Source organism: Marmota marmota, unplaced genomic scaffold (assembly GCF_001458135.2).
Source record: "Marmota marmota marmota unplaced genomic scaffold, marMar, whole genome shotgun sequence".
NCBI lineage: Eukaryota > Metazoa > Chordata > Mammalia > Rodentia > Sciuridae > Marmota > Marmota marmota.
Window position 1 is genome coordinate 23,243,690 of NW_026000153.1, and position 22,536 is coordinate 23,266,225.

Consider the following 22,536-nt stretch of genomic DNA (forward strand, 5'->3'; position numbering starts at 1 on the left):
AGATTGCTAGGTTTAAATCCAGCCCTGCCATTTGCTTAGAAATCTGTTTGCAATATATACTCTCTCTACCTTTGGTTTCCCAAATATTATATGGCTCCAACAATAGGAAGAACCATTTTGGAAAGTTGTGTAGAATATATTTATTTATATGCACAAAGCAGTTAAAACAAAACCTGGCATAGAATGTATGTGTAATAACTGATAATTATGATTAACCAGGATAAGTGCTAAAAGTTTTTAACATTTAAAAAGTTATAAATTTATAAATTGAATAAATGACATTCTTCAAACCCATGATTAAATTCTAGTATATTTTGATGTGAACAGAAACTTGTACTTCAAGCTAGACTTCTCAAGACCAATAACTCACAGTCTCTTGTGGGTTACCCATGGCACTATGTTTCTTCTCCTTGTGTTCTAGTTGGGTGTGTGTATATGATGTCTTCACAGGATGCTGATCTCCTAGAGAAGGAACTATGCTTTGTTGTTGTTCCTATCCCCAAATGTACATTGTAAACACCCAGCACTTGTGGATAGCATTGTGCAATCTTGAAAGAATTTATAAAATGCACTCAAATAAAATAGATTCATACTTATTCTCTCTACCTCATTGTTACTGTCTATCACTCTTGGCTTTACCAATTAAGAAAAAAAATGATGAATAAATTTGACCATAAAATATTTTAATATGTTAAAGTTCAAAATGTATTAGAAAAGCAGATTTCCATCAAAAACAAGCAAATTCACAGAGTAAAACAGACTGATGCTAGCCAGTTGCCTAAGGGATAAGAGAAAGCAAACCTCAGCCATTATAGAAACACAGGGCCGTCACTTAACACCTTGCCTGGCACCTGTGCAGGGAATGAGCTGTGACAGACCCACAGGTAGAGGTTAGAGTGTCTCAGAGTCAAAACCACTCCTGAATCACAAGGCCAAGAATAACGAGAAGGTGGGATTTCGTCCTGTTTGGGGTGTAAAGTGAGGTAGCACTGTAGGTCTGCCCAAAAATGTAGTATAGGCATTCTGAGCTGTATCAATTTAAAAAAAGGGGGGGGGGTGGTTTAATGTAGAAATATAATCAGAACATGAATGTTCGAGAATATTTGACAATTTATTGACATATTTTCTTGTCTGTCTTCTCTACTGACTGATCTCTGATTACTGGGTCCAGACTGAGCTTGAGAGGGTCACATCCACTGCTGTATTGGAATCACCCAGATGGGAACATGTTGGTAGAGTATAGGGTCCAGCAGTTTCCTGCTGAAACGGAACCATTCATCTTCCTGTTTCTAACTTGGATGTTGTCAACAGTGGGTAACACAGAAAGCAGGTGCATATGTTACTGCCAAAAGTTTAGGTTGAGATTTAACCAGCAGAAAGTACACTCGGAACTTGAACTAAATATAAAATGCATAGACTGAAAACTAGACACTAAGAAGCTAGCTAGAGCTCTTCCTGTGTTAGGATAGAAAATATATAAATAATAAAGCAGACATGAAAAATTTACTTAGTCATCAGGCAAGCAAGTTCTTGGGACTCACTCAGTGCTTTGCTTAGTATTCTGGAAGGTTTCCAAACTCGACTCTTGCTGAATCTCAAGATTATGTGGAACCTCTGTGATTCTACAGCACCTGTGTAGTCTGACAGTCTCCCTGAGTTCAGAGAGGCCCTTCAGTTGTTGGCTATCAGGAAGTGATAAGAAGTCCTGAAGCTTAGGGCATCAAACCCACTTGGTTTGAATGTTCAGGGGAATGTTTCAGGGAGGCATGACTTAAACTGGGTCTTGAACAAGGAGTGAGACTTCAATCAGGTGATGAGGTAGGAGTAGGTCTCTTCCTGTGGACTTAACAGAGTATAATGATGGTAAGGAGTGGCAGTTATTTGTGAGAAAAGATGGTGGAGCCATAGACATGGAGGGTAAAGCTTCATGCAGGGAAGTCTTTGGGCTAGGTATCTGAAATTTTCTGGAACTCTCAAGAATGAAAAATCCCTGAGAGAATAAGAGGCTTATTTTTATATTAATGGAAATTGAGGATTTATATTTTGTAAGTGGCATGTCCTTGGGACTTCCTAATTATTTAGGAAGTTAGGGAGATACAATTTGAGTACCTAGTGGTCCAGAGAGTTAAAGGCCTTGTCAAGTGAGCCCTGAAGCTTTTTCTTCTTCTGACCACACTGGTGCTTCAGCCATTCGACCATATTGAAGAGATGTTGGTCTGTCCTTGGCAGGATGTCTGAATGAAATGGAGAGGCTTCTCCGGGGAGGAGACAAAGTATTTTATAGTCACCTTACTTGGCAGACACTGTTGACCAGCATCACACTTAACAAAGGGGTGTGGTGTCATCCACCCATGTGGAAGGGCAATGCTACTCTGTAAAGACTCCTATGCACATGTATCATCCAAGCCTTTTTGATGTACCTGTGGTTTATAAATATCTCAGTCACCATAGTCCTTGTAGGTGGAGTGGAATTCAGAGCAAAGCTTTCAAGTGTTGGAGAGAAGAGTGAAGCCGTTCTTCTTGTTTCAGAACTCTCAAGGATGTGGGGCTAATTCAGCATCAGCACAAACAAACTCAAACTCTCTCTGGAGGCCTGAAGAGGAAGCTCTCGATTGGCATTGCTTTCATGGGCACATCGAGGACAGTGGTTCTGGATGAACCTACAAGTGGGGTGGACCCTTGCTCCCGGCGCAGCCTCTGGGACATTCTGCTCAAGTATCGGGAAGGTAAGACTTGGGCCTTGTTCCATTTTGTCTCCCCACAATGTTGTGGCACAGAGAAAGAATAGCTATTATATGTGAGAATCAAGTCACTGCACAATAACAATATATCTTTTTTGGGGAGGAGGTACTGAGGATTGAACCCAGGAGTACTGAATCACTGAGCCACATCCCCAGCCCTTTTAAAATATTTTATTTAGAGACAGGGTCTCGCTGAGTTGCTTAGGGCCTTGCTAAGTTGCTGAGGCTGGCTTTGAAGTTGCAATCCTAATGCCTCAGCCTCTGGAGCTGCTGAGATTACAGGTGTGCACCACCATGCCCAGCCACAATAAGGATGTCTTATTCTTTCTGGAACAAATAAAATCTTCAGATGATTTTAAGATATGTTTGATCATAGCTCTGTAGTACTCAGAATGCTTACTTTGTAATTTGTCCTCTCAGTATTAGCAATGCAACTTGCATTGAGCATTATCATACATGATTTCAGTTGAAATTGTCTTTATCCATATTGTGCTTCACTGTGGATGCACGGGTGATTAAAGAAGACATTAAAGATCATCTAGGATCAACGGTCCTGTGTGGGTCTTCTGAGGCTGTGGAAAATATCTGAGATGATCTACACAAGGGGCAAAGATCTATCTGGCCTTATGGTTTCAGAGGTTTCAGTCCATGATTGGTTGGCTCTGTTGCTTTGGGCCTATTGTAGTACAGTTCCTCATGGTGGGAGCATGTGGTGAAGAAAGATGTTTACCTTGTGGCTAAAAAGCAATGAGGGAGACAGGAAGGGACCAGGGCCCTGACGTCCCCTTCAGGAGAATGTTCCCAACTTCCTTCCACCAGGTGCTGTCTCCCAAAGGTTTTACCACCTCCCAATAATGACACAGACTGGGGACCAAGACTTTAACACATGGGCCTTTGGGGGACATTTAAGATCCAAACCTTAGCACTTGCTTTTCTTTCTTTTTTTAAAAAATGTTATTAGTTATTCATAGACCTTCATTTATTTATTTGTTTATATGTGGTGCTGAGAATTGAACCCAGTGCCTCACACATGCCAGGCAAGTGCTCTACCACTGAGCCACAACCCCAGCCCCACACCTTCTTTTCTCAGATGAGGAAACTGAGGTATGGAGAGTTGGGCATGTGATGGGCTCACAAATGGAGAGAAAATTCACTGCATGAAAGGGGAAACTCATGTTACTGACTTAGAGGGTCCATGTTTCTCATCTCTATTATTTCTTATTTTCAGTGGAGGGCATTGGATGGGTAGTTACTAATGTCCAACCTCTGGTTCTTTGTGTATCCCTGACATCTAGGAAGCATTGCTACAGTATTTTGTATAGAAACATTCTTGTTTGGAAAGAAACATGGGTAATAGCGAAACATATCTTGGTGCTGGTGAATAAGTTTAGAAGCTTCAGAAGCAAGATTAGTACATGATCTTACACACTGTCTTTTTAAATTTTTGCTTTTGGTTTTTTTGAGCATAATGTCTTCCTCAGTCTTGGCCTGAATCCTGGGGGATTGGTTACTGAAGGAAAATAAAAGCAATGATAAGAAAGGACCTTTCTTTTTTTTTTTCTTTTTTCTTGTTTTTTTAACCATCCAGAACCAAAGAGGCTCAGAATATTGAATTCTCTCTTAGAATAGAGGCTCCAGTCTATCACTTAAGGCCTGCCATAGGGTGAGATGAGAAGGGAGAAGGGTAATTCAAATGGGGCATAAAGGAATCATCCTGTTCCTGTCCCACAATTTTAGGGGAAATTTAGAAAGAGAGGACAGAGAAGGGATCAGGGATAACAAGCAAACAAATATGGCATTTTTTTTTTTTGCTCCCCATTCTAGGCTTGGGCTTGGGCTTGGGCTGGGTAATTAATGAAAAAGTGTGCTCCACGTGGCTCCTCAGTCTGGGTGCAGCCACATCAAAGTTCATGAGACTGAGTGGAATGCTGGGACCCAGGGGGGTATTCTCAGGCCCATGGGCTTCCATACTGAGGAGAGCTTGCTAAAGATGCTGCCATGGAAGAGTGGTGTAGGGGGTAGACTTGAAGCTGGCTGGCTGGAAGCCTGGTTTAGATTTAGGGATGTAGGTCCGTAGGATCTAGTCAAGGTGGAAAGAGCCCAGGAGTACTCTGTACTTTGAGACCCGACCCTTTTGGGTTGCTGCCCAACCCACAGACACTAAGACAGGGAGGGGGACAGTAACAGGTGGTCTCCCGGAAACCAGAGGAGGTTGACCACATTGCATGCAAAGATCCCAATCCTTTGCAAAGGCTTCTTGTTCCATTTGCCTAAATGGGCTTTGGGGATAAATGTAAAGGGCAGAAATGAGGAAATGTGAACTTTTTGTGCAAGTCCCAGAATGTCACTTAAAGAAACTGATTACATTTTGAGATGACTCTAATTTAGATTGGACTAATAACATTTTCCCTGCCTCTGTAAGTGTGGACTGATACATAAGGAGGATGAGAGATAGACAAGAAGATTACACTGCCTCTGCACTGTGACTTGTTGTGCAAATGAAATACCAAAAGCCCACTACTCTTGTTTATTTTAAAAATCAGAGATGGATGCTTAAAGGTTTAGCTGACAGAACATTTTAGTAGTGAACAGAAAGTTTACTTTAGACAGAAAACCAGATACAGTGTAAGTCTAAAAGACAGATTTCTTCAAATTCTTTTGTTATAAATTAGATATTATTTTCTCACTTTTTTTTTGTCTTTGGAAGACTTCTTTGGAATTGTCCTTGTATTGATTGAAGTGCAAAACCAATAGGGTCTAAGATTAGTTAGTTAGGCTGATTAGTTAGGCAGTTACTGATAGAAAAATGCATTTTCAAAAATCAAAATGTATAACCATTTCTAGAAACAGCCCCAAACCTTCAGGTAACTGATAAGAGCTCTGTGAGATTGATCCAACACTGCACAAAAATGAATGGTACCTGCTGAGTAGGAAGAGATTCTTCCATCAGAACACCAGTACACTGGGAGCTCAATCTATTGGGAATTTCACGTGTGTATTTCCTACTTAGTCGGGAACAATGTGAGCTCTTGATCAGCCCTGGTGCCATTACTTCTGTGCTTCTCATGTAAAGATCCATTAAGAAGCAAAAGATATCAGAACAAGTTGGCATATCACAACTAAATCCTTGTACTGGATTTGATGCTTGGCTCTTATTTGCTGTATGATCCTGGAAAAATGGTCAGATTCCTCTGAGCTTCAGTTATCTAATTTTCAAATTGAGACAATTATATCATCACAGAGGATTTTACAAGAAGTAAATGTGCAATATGTAAAAGTGCATAACTCAGTACCTACTATGTGGGTACTTGATCCATGACAGGCTGTCATTGTTATTATTAAAACAGATGAGAGAAGGTAAATGTGGGAATTACAGGTTTTGGAGGAAAAGAGGTAGAGTATGTCATCTGAATTAGGGAGAGAAACAATGAAAGAGTCTCTTGGGGGAAAACAGAGTATTAATATTGTCCTTTGAGATTTAGGATTTTTCTCAAGTTGCCCTAACAGCAGTAAGGAACCATCATGGCTCAAACATCTGTGACTGTTTTAAGTTCATTGAAAATTTATCTGTTATTTATTTACAATCCCAGCTTTACTTAGGTATATATGACAATGCAGATTGTGTGCTTTTGTTGTATATAGCATAATGTTTTCATACATGCATATATCATGAAGTAATTATGTCAAGCTAATTAACAGGTCTATTGCCTCATAAACTTTGTGTGTGTGTGTGTGTGTGTGTGTTGAGAACATTTAAGTTCTAATTTCATGTATACAATGCATTATTATTAACCATAGTCATCATGCTGTGCAATAGATCTCCAGAATTCATTCATCTTGCATAATTGAAACTTTATACCTTTAGCCAAAATCTTCCTGTTCCTCTTTCCATTTCTGCAGCCCCTAGCAACCACCATTCTACTTTCTCTTTCTCATTTGGAAATTTAGATTCCAGTGGACTTCTATTTTTAGACTACCTCATTGTATGGGGACATATCTGAACTGCGTGAGACCTATAATCAAAGAAACTAAACTGCCTCTGATCCCAGGCCAGGAGTCGAGCACATTTTCTTAGCATCAAAGGACTAAGGGGCAAAGAAATGGTTCCTGGTCTTTAGAACACATCTATAGCAAGAACTAGTCCCTGCAGGCCCTCCTCCCTGCTGTTCTTGGGTCTATATTTCGTGTTTTCTTTAAAGATGGATTTTATAAAATGAATTAGAGGCATAGTCTTTTAATCCTTCCTCTCTATTGAAAAATATAAAATCAAATAGGGTTAAAAACATCTTCAGCCTTATCTCTTTGAGAGTTTGCTTTTGCAATCAGAATCAATCAATACATTTGTTCTACTTGATAGAACAGTTCGATGGGGCTCAATGTAAGCCAATGAGGGAAGTAGAAACTAAAAGTCAGAACAGCTTCTCTTTATGTTACTGAAATAAACTTTACCTTTAGCTTCCCTGGTCTCTGCTCTTCTAAGGAAATATGGTGCCTTTTTCTCCCAAGGAAAGGTAGTAAAATTTTACAAGATGCTAGAACTCATGGAGGATACATGTGAGCTAAGCATTGAAACAGTGTCCCTATCTGGTCAGTCAGGATGGTTTCACCTTCTGAGAAGGCCCAGATGAATGAATTCACATGGTTCTGTCATCCCTGATCCCTAAAGGTACCCATATATGCCAGGACAATTTAGACATAGTCATTTTTAAAGATTACTCTATGGTTTAACCTAGAGCTTGTGGTTTTCTTACATAGTAGCCCTTCCGTAGGCTATAGCCCATAGAAGATCAGATCAGAGAAGAGAAAGATGCTCACCCAGCTTTTTAAACATTTCTGTGTCTTCTTTACATTCATGTGGCTATCTGCCTCTAAGTCTTAAGGAATGAGGTTTTGGCAAAGGGACTTTGTGTTTTGCACCTCAGTTTTACCATTAGGACATGGCAGAGTGGCTCCCCCAAGTGCATCCAGAAGGAGTTGGAGGATTTATAAAAACAGCAGTCATGACCTTTGGGGAAACTGTAAAATAAATAGTTAAAGAGTTTTTAGTTTGTAAAGTGCCCTTGGCTAGGTCTTTTCCACAGTATCCATTTCAATTTTTTCTGCTTAAAATTGGTGGCTGCCTTTTTAAAATTGTGTCAAGGACCTGCCATTCTCTGAGGAAGAATAAATGGTCTTCCTCAGAGCCTTTGTCACATTGATTCTGATGTGCCTGTGCTTGGACCTAGGTCGCACGATCATCTTCACAACCCACCACCTGGATGAAGCTGAGATGCTCAGTGACCGTGTGGCCGTCCTGCAGCAGGGGCGGCTCAAGTGCTGCGGTCCTCCTTTCTGCTTGACAGAGGCCTATGGCCAGGGACTCAGCCTGACGCTCACAAAGCAAGTAAGGAGTACGGCTCTTTTGGTGTCATTGGAGAAGTTCCCTTACTGTCTGTGGCATAAGGAACAAATTGTGACAGTCACTTGACAATAATACCTAAATGGAGGCCTTTTGTGCATAATAGTCAGTTGCCAAAATATGTCCCTCCAGGGCTGAGCTAGGCTCTGTGAACCCAAAGGTGCATTTTATCTGCTAGAAGAAAATGCACAAGGGTTCAGAATGACCTGACAGGTACTAGGAGCTGCTGCCGAGTATTCTAGAAATATTTTTCTGACAGGGAGTCTAAATTTTGCCTCAAGTCAGAAGCAGAGTAGTAAGGAGCTATAGCAAGTGTGGTGGGACTCGAGATATGCAGAAGCATCATTGTCTACTATCAACGGAGCAGGCCTTGGTGGTCCTGGAGTTGATCCAGGAGGTGTGGGAAGTCACTGTCAGTTCTCAATGACTATGTCTGATCCTTGGTGACCTGAAGGAAGTCTGCCCTTGACCTCTGTTCTGTGGTTCCCATTTGCCTCCTCTCTAGCTTAGAGTATCTTGCCATCCTTGAGATGGCTTGTTTTCTTCTTCAGTTGGGAATCCTTGTCTCCCTTTTAAGAAGACTCAACCTTGTTTCTTGCAATCCAATTGCTAGAACTTGAGTCTCCTTTGTGATTGTTCCATGGGATGGAGGGTGTCTCATGAACACAGACCCCTATAAATAGGCTGCAGTGCATGTAAGCAAGTTGGGCATGTGGGTCTGACCTTGCCAGGTTTATCACTGAGGATTTATATTATTATTATTACTACTACAACTACTACTGCTACTACTTGTGGTAATGGGGATTGATTGAACCCTTGACCTTGCACATATCAGGCAAGCACTGTACCACTGAGCCACAGCCCCCAGCCTATTGATTTATATTTTTAACAAAGAAGAAACAAAGAAAATTATACTGTATTATTGAATGCCTACCACTTAAATACAGTATCCCATTCAAGTTTTGAAGTGGAATGTGTTTAATTTGCTTATGAGTTTATAGGTAATTGACTGGTATGTGTTTGGATTGACGTTTCTTACCGATTTATCACTCTGTTTTCTTTTTGATAGCCCTCTGTTTCTGAGGTCCGTGATATCGAGGACATAGCTTGTGTTACATCCCTAATACAGCTCTATGTACCAAAAGCATTTCTCAAACACAGCAGTGAGAGTGAGCTGACCTTTGCCATCCCAAAGGACACAGACAAGGCCTGCCTCAGGGAGCTCTTCCAGACCCTGGATCAGAACTTAGAGCAATTGCACTTGATGGGATATGGAATCTCAGACACCACATTGGAGGAGGTACTAAGATATGCAGAAGCTTTTGTGGCCAGTCTCCATGCAATGAAGAGACTTGGGCAGAGGGAGGGGATGGAGAACATGGTGCATTTTTATTGGTGTCAAGCACAGTGGAAGCCTATAACTGAATGTAGTCATCTGACAGGTGACTGTTATTGTGGGGATATAGTATTCCTGTGTTTGAGAACTTTTGTATCTTTAATCAAAGATCAGTAAATATTTTATTCACTATCTTCAATAGGGAATGGTTGGCTGATTATAATTCATCACCTGGAAGTTCCTGCTTCCATACTGTGGATTTCTGTCTAGGAGCTGTGGCCTTAAACTGGGCAAACGGATCAATGCAGGAGAATCTAGTATGCAAACACTGAAGAGTCCTGGGCAGCTCCCCACCTGCAAGCATCCCTTCCTCTGTGCTGGGGTTGGGACCAACCATTGGATGTGATTTCTTTATAGCATCCAGCCAACAAGAGTCAGATAGTGGGATTTCCTCCAGGAGGAAGTTGGTGTGTTGTGCAGTCCAAACAAAAATAAGCCTTGTGTGTGGTCCTTGAAGTTGGGTCTGTGTGTGAGCCAAATTTGAGCTTGCATTTGACATTTCTATCAACTCTAGAAAGTGCTGCAGATTAAAGAAAAAAAAAGAAGTACTACAAACTAGAATAAAAATTAACCTCAACAGAATTTTGGACCAGTTGCTCTACTTTATCAGATTCAGGAATAATAGTAGGTAGTAATGCCTGATAAGGTCTGTTTTTTAAAAAATTATTTATTTATTTATTATAATTAGGTATATATAACAGCAGAATGCATTTTGATTCATTGTATACAATTGCAGCACAATTTTTCATTTCTCTGGTTGTATACCATATAATGTTGCACTATATTACAGTCATATATACCTAGGGTAATGGTGTCCATCTCATTCCACCATCTTTCCTGCCCTCATGTCCCCAATCCCTCCCCACCCTCCCCTTTACCAAAAGTTCCTCCATTTTTCCATGTTTCCCCCCAACCTCTGTTATGGATCAGCATCCACTTATCAGAGAGAACATTCAGCCTTTGTTTTTTTTTTTTTTTTTGGTATTAGCTTATTTCGCTTAGCATGATATTCTCCAACTCTATTCATTTACCTGCAAATGCCATAATTTTATTCTCTTTTAATGCTGAGTTCTATTCCATTGTGTATGTATACCACAGTTTCTTTATCCATTCATATATTGAGGGACATCTAGGTTGCTTCCACAGTTTAGCTATCATGAATTGAGCTACCATAAACATTGATGTGGCTGTGTTACGATAGTATGCTGATTTTAAGTCCTTTGGATATAGACCGAGGAGTGAGATAGCTAGATCAAATTGTGGTTCCATTCCAAGTTTTCTAAGGAATCTCCATACTGCTTTCCAGAGTGGTTGCACTAATTTGAAGTCCCACCAGCAATGTATAAATGTGCCATTTCCCCCACATCCTTGCCAACACTTATTGTCGTTTGTATTCTTGATAACTGTCATTCTGAATGGAGTGAGATGAAAGCTTAGAGTAGTTTTGATTTGCATTTCTGTAATTATTAGAGATGTTGAACATTTTTTTAATATATCTGTTGATCAAATGTATATTTTCTTCAGAGAAGTGTCTGTTCAGTTCCTTGGCCTATTTATTGATTGGGTTGTTTGTTTTTTTGGTGTTAAGTTTTTTGAGTTTTTTGTATGTCGTGGAGATTAGTTCTCTATCTGATGTGTGTGTGTGGCAAAAATTTACTCCCAAATGGAGGCTCTTTCTTCACCTCATTGATTGTTTCTTTTGCAAAGAAGAAGCTTTGTAGTTTGAATCCATCCAATTTATTAATTCTTGGTTTTATTTCTTGTGTTTTAGGAGTCTTGTTAAGAAAGTCGGTGCCTAATCCAACATGATAAACTTTTGGGCCTACTTTTTTCTCTATTATGCACAAGGTCTCTGGACTAATTCCTAGGTCCTTGGTGAACTTTGAGTTGAGTTTTGTGCATGGTGAGAGATAGGGGCTTAGTTTCATTTTGTTGCATATGACTTCAGTTTTCCCAGCACATTTGTTGAAGAGGCTATCTTTTCTTCAGTGTGTTTTTGATGCCTTTGTCTAGTATGAGATAACTGTATTTATGTGGGTTTGTCTCTGTGTCCCCTATTCTGTACCATTGGTCTACATGTCTATTTTGGTGCCAATACCATGTTATTTTTGTTACTATAGCTTTGTAGGATAGTGTAAGTTCTGGTATTGTGATGCCTCTTGCTTCATTCTTCTTGCTAAGGATTGCTCTGGCTATTCTGAGTCTCTTATTTTTCCAAATGAATTTCATGATTGCCTTTTCTATTTCTACAAGTAATGATGATGGGATTTTAATTGAAATTGCATTGAATCTTTATAGCGCTTTGGGTAGTATGGCCATTTTGACAATATTAATTTTGCCTATTCAAGAGCTTGGGAGACCTTTCCATCTTCTAGGGTCTTCTTCAATTTCTTTCTTTAATGTTCTGTAGTTTTCATTGTAGAGGTCTTTCACCTCTTTGTTAATTCCCATGTATTTTATTTATTTATTGAGGATATTGTGAATGGGGTAGTTTTCCTAATTTCTCTTTCAGAGGATTCATCACTGATGTATAGAAATGCATTTGATTTATGGGTATTGATTTTACTACTAAGGTTTTTGATTAGTAATTAACACTGAGAGGCTAAACCAGTATCAGAAATTTTAAATAATTCTGAGAAATAAAACAGTTCAATTTTCAGGATGTTAAAAGCTGAACATCCTTTGTGTTTTATATGGATTTAGGGGCTTACAGGCACATCACTAGGTTTGTGACTGAGGAGACGAGGCAGCCCTTTGTGTGATCAAGGAGTGTACGACAGGCCCCCTTGTCTGTGGATTTGCTTTCCCAGGTTACAGTTACACATAATCAGCTGTGACCGAAAGAGAATATAGAAAAATAGAATATTTTGACAGGGAGAAAAATAGAATGCATAACATATTGTAGTATATAGTTATAACTGTTCTATTTTTTATCATTGCTGTTAATCTTTTATTGTAACATTTCTAAGTTGACCTGTATCATAAGCATGTAGGTATGTATTGGGGAAAAAAAAAACCAACAACAACAACAGTGCATATAGGATTTCGTATAATCCCTGGAGCTGGGCATCCACTGGGGACCTTGAAACATCCCTCATGAATGGGGGAAACCTATTGTAGTCACACATTTTGTAGAAAGCAGCCATCACACCTTTATGTAGAATACTCTAGTTATAGAAGACTATAAAACATAAAAGTATATATAATATTATAATACACTTTTATACTTAGATATATATTTTATTCCCTCAAAACTTGTAGCTGCTAATTTTTCCTCTTTTTAAGGTTGCAGAAATTGAGGCTCAAAGAGGCTAATTTTTCTTAACCCCAAATCACACTGTTCTAAGTGGCGGAGCTGCACTTGAACCTAGGCTTTCTACTAATGAGTCATATTTTCTGAACATTCCTGGCTTTTGTGGGTGATGCTCTCTACTCCAAGGATCATCAAAGTTGAGCATTCATTGCCACTGCCTCCATTATGCCTTTTTTGATAGAGCAAGTTGTGGCACACAGAGTCAAACAAAAAGCAGCCTAATACACACACATGATGGGTATGAGCTGTTCCCTATACCAAAACTTGCAGAGCCATTATGTCCTTTGTGGCAGGGTTACTATGTCCTACTTTTGTTCCTCAAGTCTTGATACAAATGCTACCTCCACAAAATGCTGAAAGGCTGGACTCCCCAGCCTTATCTGGGTCCTATCCCCTCCCTCTCTTGCTGTAGGCCTGGTATGTTCTCTTGCCATCTCTGACTCTCCCATGAAAGTTGAGCTCTGGCTGTGCTCACTCTCACGCTTGTGGTACCCAATGCAGTTCTTGGCACTCGTGGTTGCTTAATAAATAGTTATTGAAGGAATGATGTGCAGGGCATTTCCAAAGACACATCTGGCTTCTGAGAGTAGTTATTGTCCCAAAAGCATAAACTTTGGCCTAGACACTCCTAAATCCAGATCTTTCTACCTCCTAGCTCTAGGGCCTTGGATGAATCACTCAGGTCTTGTGAGTGTTTGTTTTTTTGATTTTTAAAATGGAAAAAAAAATCAAAACAGTTTAAATTGTTGTTCCAAAGATGAATAAAGACATATGCTTGGATGGTCAAAATGGTCAAAAATGTTAATGGTTCTTACCTATAATGGAGTGGCATGTGAAATTGTTGCCATTAACTTTGGAGGGACAATGGAATTAAATCATACCTATTCTACGAAAAGACACGTTTATCTTCATGGGCTGTTGACAGATAGCAGTCTTCCCTGTGCCAAAGTAGAAGACCCAAGAATTTCCCAAGTCCCCTTTTCCCTGAACACTTGCATCAGGATAGGTGTGAAGCCCCCATGGATATAGGTTTTCAGACCTGCAGCTCATTAAGTGCTATACTTGCACATGAGTGTTAGAAAATTATCACTGCCTCTGAAGCATGCACAAAGCGGTAGCTTTCCCTTGCTGGGACCAATATACCTGACATGAGCAAATTAAAAGAAGACAGATTGGTTTTGGCTCATGTTTTTAGTCTGTGGTTGGCCAGCTCCGTTGCTTTGATTCTGAGAGGAAGCAGAACATCAAAAAAATGAAGGGTGTGGTAGAGGAAAACTTCTAGGCTCATAGTGATCAGGAAAGTGTGCATGAGGAGGGGTGGATAGAGGGGGGGCAGGCACACCTGGGACAAGATCCAGTCTCAAAGGGCACACCTCCAGTAAGCCATTTCCTCCAACTGTGCCCCACCTGCCTACAGTTTCCACCTCCTCTAGGCCATCCATTCAGCTATCAATGAACTAATAATTCTTCGACAGTTTCAGACCCTCGTGATCCAATCATTTCCCCAAAGCCCTATCTCTAAACTTTGCTGCGTTACAGACCAGATCCAAACCATAACATAAAAAGACCAAATATTAGACCAGAAAGCTAGTAACTTAGTTATGAACATTAAACCAGCATGAGTCAGTTTCCCTGAGCCGTAAAGAAATGCCATCTTTGAGAGTTGTTGCACCATCCTGAGTTATTTCACCATTTCCTTGAAAAGGAAAATTAAAATAATTTATTTTGGATTGTAAGGAGACTCAATTATTGTTGAAAAAGCTCAGACTTGTTCGTGTCTGTCTTTGTAGCCACTGGGCTCATCAGGTGGTTTCCTGATTGTACGGTGTTATTTTGTGTGTGGATTGTTCGTATTTCCTGCTTTCACAGACACTCAGTGCAGAGCACAACTTGTGGGAATATGGGTCAAGGTGTTTTTGGGTGAAGCACACTATTAATGAAATAATGCATCCACCTTCAATAGAGTTATATTTACTTATTTATAGTTATACTTGTGTGTTAGGAAGAACGAGTGTTCCCTTTAAGTGACATTTTATCTGTTGCTAAAAAAATAAGAAACCCCAGGAATCCTTTTAGTATTTATCATTAAGAAGACTGAAATTTTGTGGAATGCTTGGCTTGAATATTTATGAATTTTAACATTACAGAAAAAAACAACAAAACCAACCTACAAAGAAGGTCTGTTTCTTCTGGGCGGATGCTTTGTTCTTAAATGTTTTGTTAATTTTTGAGGTTATATGTCCAACAATGCAATCTCAAGGAGAAGCCTCAGAAATATTCCTAATATCATTGAGAGGCTTATTCCCAACTTTAGTATATATAAATGAGACAGTTCAATGTTCTTTTCCCCACCTGCTTCTCTCTTTTTCTTTTTAATTATTAGTTCTGGTTTTACATCTGAGATGAAAGTAAAGAGCTGCAGGAATAAGAACAGTCAGCCCTGCGGTTTCCACGTTAGCTTTGCTTGCGTACATCATATGGTCTGCAAAAACCTTGCTAATCCTTCATTAGCATTATTTTAGTAAAAACTAGATAAATCAGTTGAAAAAATCTACTCAACCAGTCTACAGAAAGCTGCTCCCTGTTGGAACTGGAAGCTGAGGAGGATGCCAGTGGCCACCCATGCCTGCCATATTAAGAATTATATGCTTCTTATAGAATCTACTTAGAAATTGGAACTGAGGTTTCCATGTTTCCCTTGTATGTCCCCCCTGGGGCAATGCAGACCCCTTCCAAGAGCCCAATCTGGACACATTCTGAGGGACAGTACCCATCAATGCTCTCTGTGTTGGCCTTGAGGTTGGGGGCTCCCAGTACCAGCCCAGAACTCAGAACATTGAGACTGGAGTTCTGATCCACACTATCACTTATGCATGGTCTCTCTATGGAACAACCTTGCCACATATAGTGCCCTTGATTGTAAACTGGGAATCATTAAGAGAGCCACAAATGGGGTTGATGGAAGTCTTAGCATGGTGCATGACACATAGGCAGATGCTATTCCTTCAATTCACAGGGCATCATAATCAGTTTTCTATTATTGTAACAAAATACCTGAGGCTGAGTATCATAAGAGGAAAGAGGTTTATAAAGCTTAAATTAATGAAAGTCCAAGATTGGGTAGAATCACCTTGTTGAGTCTCGTGAAAGACCTATTGACTATATCATAAAATTGGCAGATGGAATCGTGGAGGAGAGGGTAGGGAAAAGCTGGGTTCACTCTTTTATAGCAATCTATTTTCTCAGGAACCAATCTCTGAGACCCAACCCATTCTTTGCAACCATTATCAATTTCATGGTGAAGGTGCTTGTGACCAATCACATCTGGTAGACCTCGCCTCTTAAAGGTTCCACTACCTTTCAATACCACCACACTGGGGACCAGGACTCCCACACATGAACCTTAGGGAGACACACTCAAACCATATGCAAATCCTTGCACAGAAAATCAAGGGAGATATCCCAAGAGTAGCCACTAAACTGAGACAGCCCCCAAGGCCTTGGTCTGCCCTGCACAGCAAGCACCTCTACAATGGAGGAGAATCCTGCTCAGGGGCTCTCACACAGGAGTGCAAAATCTTAGGAGCTGGAACCTTGCTCTGTTTTCTGGGCTATTCCCTCTTTCCATCCCCTGGCTTCTGCTTTGCTTTTTTATTCACCAGATTTCATGCCTACCTTCTCCTGGTACAACGATAACTTCTCCCAATGTCTGTTCTCTTCCTCATTCTCCTCCCTGGATAGCTGTGGCCTATTAAAAACTTCTTGTACTGTCAGTCCTGCCATGCCCAGAGATTTAAACCAGATTTGAAATCTCTGTGTATATATCATTTTTGACAGGAGTTACCCAATCAACAATATTTCTCTTAAGCAGTTTCCATTTTCCTGGCAACCATTTCTATAAAGGACTCAGTTCTACAGTTGCTCACTTTCCTCTTGTAGGGGTACTTAGGTTATTTCCTGTTTTCTGATTTTACCAATAAGTTGGTGCAAAAATTATAAACAGGGTCCACCACCATCTCTGTGGATCAATTCCCCAAAGTTACTGGGTCCATGGATATAAACCTAAAGTCCTGCCTGTGATGGTGTCAAATAACTGATTTCAAAAACTATCATACACATTTGTGCCCCTGTATGCTTTTGACCATCTGTCTCAATCTTTTCATCATTTCAAAACAAAACCAATGCCTCTCACTCACATGTAAGATTTCCTAACTGACCCCTTTCCTGGTCTCTTCATGTGCAGTGGAAGGGGGCTGGGAATCAGAGTGAGGATATTGACTGTAGTGATGTGATGAACTTGGATATCCTAGGCTGGAGTTTCATTATTTTTTAAATTTATTTTTTAAAGCACTTTTAGGATTATAGCAAAATTGAGCAGAAAGTACAAAAGGTTCCCATTTAACTATCCCTCATTAACCCTCACCCAGCTTCTCCCACTATCAATCTTCCCCACAAAATGATACATTTGATACAATTGGTGAACCCACATTGACACATCACCATCAGCCAGAGCCGGTACTTTACCTTAGGTTACCTTAGGATTGCACATTCTATGGCTTTGGACACGTGTATAATGACATCTTTTAATATTACAGCATCATACAGAGAGTTTTCACTGTCCTAAAACTCTTTGTGTTTTGATTTTTCATTCCTCTCTTCCACCAAACCTCTTGCTAGCCCTGATCTTTTTAATGTCTCCATACTTTCACCTTTTCCAGGGTGTCAGAGTTGGGAAGCAGGCAGTATATAGCCTTTTCAGATTGGTTTCTTTCACTTAATAACATGCATTTCACTTTCCTCTATGACTTTTAATGGTCTGATAGCTCATTTCTTTTAAGTGCTGAACGGTATTCCATATTCTGGATGAACCACAGATTATCCACTCACCGACTGAAGAACAAACACCTTGTTTGCTTCCTAAGTTTTGACAATGATGAATAAAGCTACTTTAAACATCTGTGTGCAGGGTTTTGTGTAGACATAAAATTTTAACTCATTTGGGTAAATACCCAGGACTGCAATTACTGAGGCATGTAGTGCGAGTATGATAGTGTTGTAAGAAACAACCAGATTGTCCTCCAAAGTGTCTTTAGCATTTTGCGTTCCCACCACAAATGAAGGAGAGTGCCTATTTCTCCCCATCCTCTCTCTCCAGCATTCAGTGTTGTCAGTCCTCTGATTTTAGCTGTTCTGATGGTCAAGTGGTGGGATCACACTGTTGTTTTAATTTGCATTTTCATGATGACATATGTGGAGTATCTTTTTATATGCTTAGTTTCCATCTGTACACCTTCTTTAGTGAGGTGTCTGTTATGGTCTTTGGCCAAAAATTTAATGGTGTTATTTGTTTTGATATTGTTGACACTTAACAGTTCTTTGTTTCTTGGTTTTTTTTTTTTTTTTTTTGAGGTAGGGGTGGTACCGGGGATTGAACTCAGGGGCACTTGGCCACTGGACCACATCTCCAGCCCTATTTTTATTTAGAGACAGGGTCTCACTGAGTTGCTTAGTGCCTAATTTTTGCTGAGGTTGGCTTTGAACTCACAATGCTTCTGCCTCAGCCTTCCGAGCCACTAGGATTCCAGGGGTGTGCCACCACATTTGGCAAGTTCTTTGTTAACTTAATTTTTCTTGCCTCTAAAACAGGAATATCTTCCCTAACTTCCACATAAATGTTTTGCTTGTGTCAAATAATCTAATAATTATTTGCTTGTGTCAAATAATCATAACAATGATTTCAGACTATACATTGCAAGGTAGTACACAAAGATGAGAACATATCAATATTTCACCACTATTTGGATCTATAATGCATGTGCAGTGATCTATTCTGTGATCAAACCTTGCTGTATTTTAATCTCTCTGTATTTCTAATGTTGCATCAGGTTTTCCATTAGAACATAACTTCTAAAAGATTCATTTTATCCTATATTTCTTACAAATTTCTATTTCTGTTTAGTATTCATTTTCTTCTCCAACATTATCAGTATTTATACTTTATTCATCCATGTTCCTTTTGAAAAAAAATTTTAATTCTCCTCCTCTTTGTGCTCTGTTTCTTAAAAATAAATATTTATTTAATTCCACACAGTAAAATCTATTCCATGAGTCTGATAAATGCATAAAGCTATGAAACAATCCCCACAATTAAAATACAGAGCAGTTTAATTCCCACGACCATTTCTACTTCTTAAAAGAATTCATGCAGCTTGCCTCTGCAGGTGGATTTTTCTTTGACCAGGATGCACACTCTTGATGTGTCACCCCAATAACAAATCCAACTAGCAGCCATAGAATGAGTTGCTCAATTTCTTTGGAGGTGTAATACGTGTTTCTCAGTTTCTTTTAGAAATTTCCACCTTCTACATTTAGTACGTGCTTTGTACATAATAGGCCCTAAATAAATATTGATTTATGAGATCCTGTATATCTTTCTTTTTCTCCCTTTCCACACACAGATGTTAAAAAAAAAAAAAAGAAGAAGAAGAAGAAGAAGGTACTTGTCTTCAGTGCATCAACAGGCAAAGGATTTGGACTACATAAAATATATATAGATTTAACAAATTGTGATATTATAGTATATTTGGATCTGCTTGAGAAACATATCTTAAATTGGAAAAAGATTAAGTGCCTTTCAAGAATTTTCTTTTGTTTCGTGTAACCTATAAAATGTCTATCTCAATCAGTTGCCTCTCTTCACACTTGGTGACCACTGATTTTGCCTGCTTGTGTCTGCCGTTGACCCACAGTTGGCGCGGCTGGTCCAGAACCCTGCCTGTTTTTCCTTTGTTCATCTGCATTTTGTCTGATGACTTTCCTGGAGTGGGGAGGACCTGCCAAGTAACTCTCCTGACTCTCTCTCTCTCTCCCTCTCTCTCTCTCTCTGTGCAGTTAGAAAACAGACTTCAGTTTTAAAGTACAACGAATTTCATATCATAGTCTCTAAATATACCCACAAGCTATGAAAGTTGAGATTTGATATTGGAGCGTGCCTCAATTTTATAAAGGCATTAGCACTTTCTACTCCAGTGCTTGGAGCTAAGGAGAATGCTGGCAAGGAATGAGGTTCAATCTGTGTGGGACAGGGAACCACGGAGACCTGGAGAGTGTGGCTATGCATATAGAGTCCTTTTCAGAAATCTCCAAAGACAAGTTTTTTTTTTTGAATCATGTAAATATAGCAAATTTTAGAAGTATATGTTAATTAATTTTGAAGTTTGAGTAATATGCTAAATGGTCAGATTGCCTGTGAGAGATGGGCAGTTTCTTCCCATCCAGGTTGCTTGGTGAGTGGGTTCTCTTTACAGCACTGTCAAGAGGGCTGTAGATGTTCCTTGGGTGTGTGACTCAGTGGTCCCCATTGCACATAGCATTTAGAGATGGACTTTGGATGAAAACCAGGTTTAGAATAGAGTTTGATCTGTTTTTAAATTTTTTTCCTTACTTTTGGGGAACAAAAAGAACAAAGTTTTTCTACTCAGTTCACCCATTCAAATGTCATTTGTGTCGTGCCTTTAAGAGCAAAGCTGAGATCCAGGATCATGATCTGTGCCTGGCTGTATCCTCCTGAGTCACTGTGAGTCTGCAAACACTTCTCATTACTTGACTTCTGTTACCTCAATATTTTTCAACACTGCAGAGCCATGATTTTTGCACAGTGAACTTCAATTCAGGTTTGCCTTATTTCCTTGGGTCAGGCTGTGCATTTTTGTCAGGAATATTGTAGGAGTGATGTGTGTTTCCTTGCTCCCGATGGCTTGGCCTGTGGTGCTGGTGAGGAGACCTATGATCACCCAGGTGAGGCGATGTCTGCAGGCTTCACTTGAAGTTTAATTTCCTTTCTTCTTTATTATTTTTTGAAGAAACATTTAAGATTCTCTAAATTCTACTTTTTTTTTCACCCACCAGTTTCCACATCCATTGATATTCCTTGCCCAAATTAATTATTATTATGGCATTTTCCACATGGTGATTTTTGTAATTCTATCATTCATTCCACATGTTTCATTCAGTTGGCATTATCTGGAGGATGAACTGTTTCTTTATTGCATTACTTATTTATATCAGTAGCAACTCACAGCTGTTTATTTTAATCAATGAGCTACGGTTCATTATGATGATTATTTATTTCAATGATCATATCCCAGTAGGTTTAGGAATGGGAACTCCATAACTCTGGCTTCTATGCCTTATAATACGTCCCCCATTTCTTCTTTGAAAATTTTCTTACTTTCTGCTAGAACAAGATGCTCTAGGATCACTCTGAGCCTTCCAGCCCTGGCACCAGAATCAGCCATTTCTCCAAGAACTCCTAGCTGCTCTGTATGCACATGGCAATTGGGGATTGCTAGTGGGTTCTCACTAGGATTAAGTGAGACCATCATATCTTTATTTGCTTCTTATTCTACCTAAATATGGAAAACCCCAAGCTCAATTTCAACCCAGTAACACAGCATCCACTCAGAATTTCCTCTTTCCTTATTTGTTAGAGACTTGACTCTATCATTTTCAATGTTCCTGAACCTGCTCTGTTCTCCTGTATGCAGCCAAACGCTCTACAGTGCTGTGCTGCCTGTGGCCCTCCTGTGGGAACCTGCCCCACTACCAACTCACTTTATGCTGGTCCCATTTACTAATCTTGTGCTTCTTTCACGGGGTGGGGGGGCGGAGGGAGGAAGGAAAGAGAGATGGAGAAAAGAAGAAAAGAAAGCATATCCTAGCTTTATGGAGAAATTGTTTTCTACTTCTCTTGGTGATATACTACTTTTTTTTTTGTTAAAAAACACATTATATTTAATATTTTGAGGATGCTTAATTTTGGGGACTTAGGATTTTTTTTTTAATTTAAAACAGCCTCAAAGTTCAGTATTTTTGACAGCCTGGTGTCTTCTAAACACCGAGCTATCCATCCCTCAGGCTGGAAAGCTGGGGCCCATCCTTGCATTTTCCATTTATAAAGATGCATTGTGGAATGTTGTAGAGCCCAAGTCTGACCTAGAGTTGACTTTTTTACATCTTATCTGATTTGTTTCCCACACCTGTGCAGACTGAATCCAAGATGGTAATGAGTTGCCTAAGATCAGAAACTAGAATTTAATTGTGTTGGACTCCACAATTTTCCACTCTACCTACTGTGTCAGTAGCATGAACATTGAAATGGGAAGATACTCCTGAGTTATCTGGGTTGCCTGATGTGATCAAATGATCTTACTTATAAGTAAGAGGAATGTGGGATGCTCAGATAGGCAAAAGATGATGTCATCACGGAGCGGTTTCTTAGTGATGAGCTTATAAGATGAGGGTGGCCACAAGTCGGAGAATACTGGTGGCCACTAGAAGCTGGAAAAGGGAGGAGGGAGTATCCTCCCTTAATTTTAGTTCAGGAAGGCCCATTTATATTGTCATAAGTCAGCATGTTGTGCTGATGTGTTATGGCCACAATAGGAAACTCATATGCATTGCTATATAGTAATACAATCTTGTTATTGCACCGTTGCATTGTGTAGCATAACAAGAAACAATCTGCTAAGAGTCCTGTATTTGGAGACTGGAGGTACCTTTCATGTTTATCATCTAAGTTCTTCACATGGTGCCATTGTTTTCTTTTGAAAAACAAAAGCAGAAACAAGCAAGAAAACCTATCACTTTGGGGAAACTAAAAGAATACAGTCTTTGTTACATTCTGGCT

The 22,536-nt window shown here is 39.7% G+C and overlaps 1 protein-coding gene across 1 annotated transcript in view; it reads left to right on the forward strand.

Annotated features, from left to right (window-relative positions):
- The window catches only part of Abca13 (ATP binding cassette subfamily A member 13), a 423,614-nt gene that overhangs the window by 206,997 nt on the left and 194,081 nt on the right, over nucleotides 1-22,536 (forward strand). Inside the window, exons 39-41 of the mRNA XM_048786593.1 lie at nucleotides 2,530-2,726; nucleotides 7,967-8,124; nucleotides 9,209-9,439. Of these exons, the coding sequence (XP_048642550.1) occupies nucleotides 2,530-2,726; nucleotides 7,967-8,124; nucleotides 9,209-9,439 (586 nt within the window). The remainder of the gene's footprint in view (nucleotides 1-2,529; nucleotides 2,727-7,966; nucleotides 8,125-9,208; nucleotides 9,440-22,536) is intronic.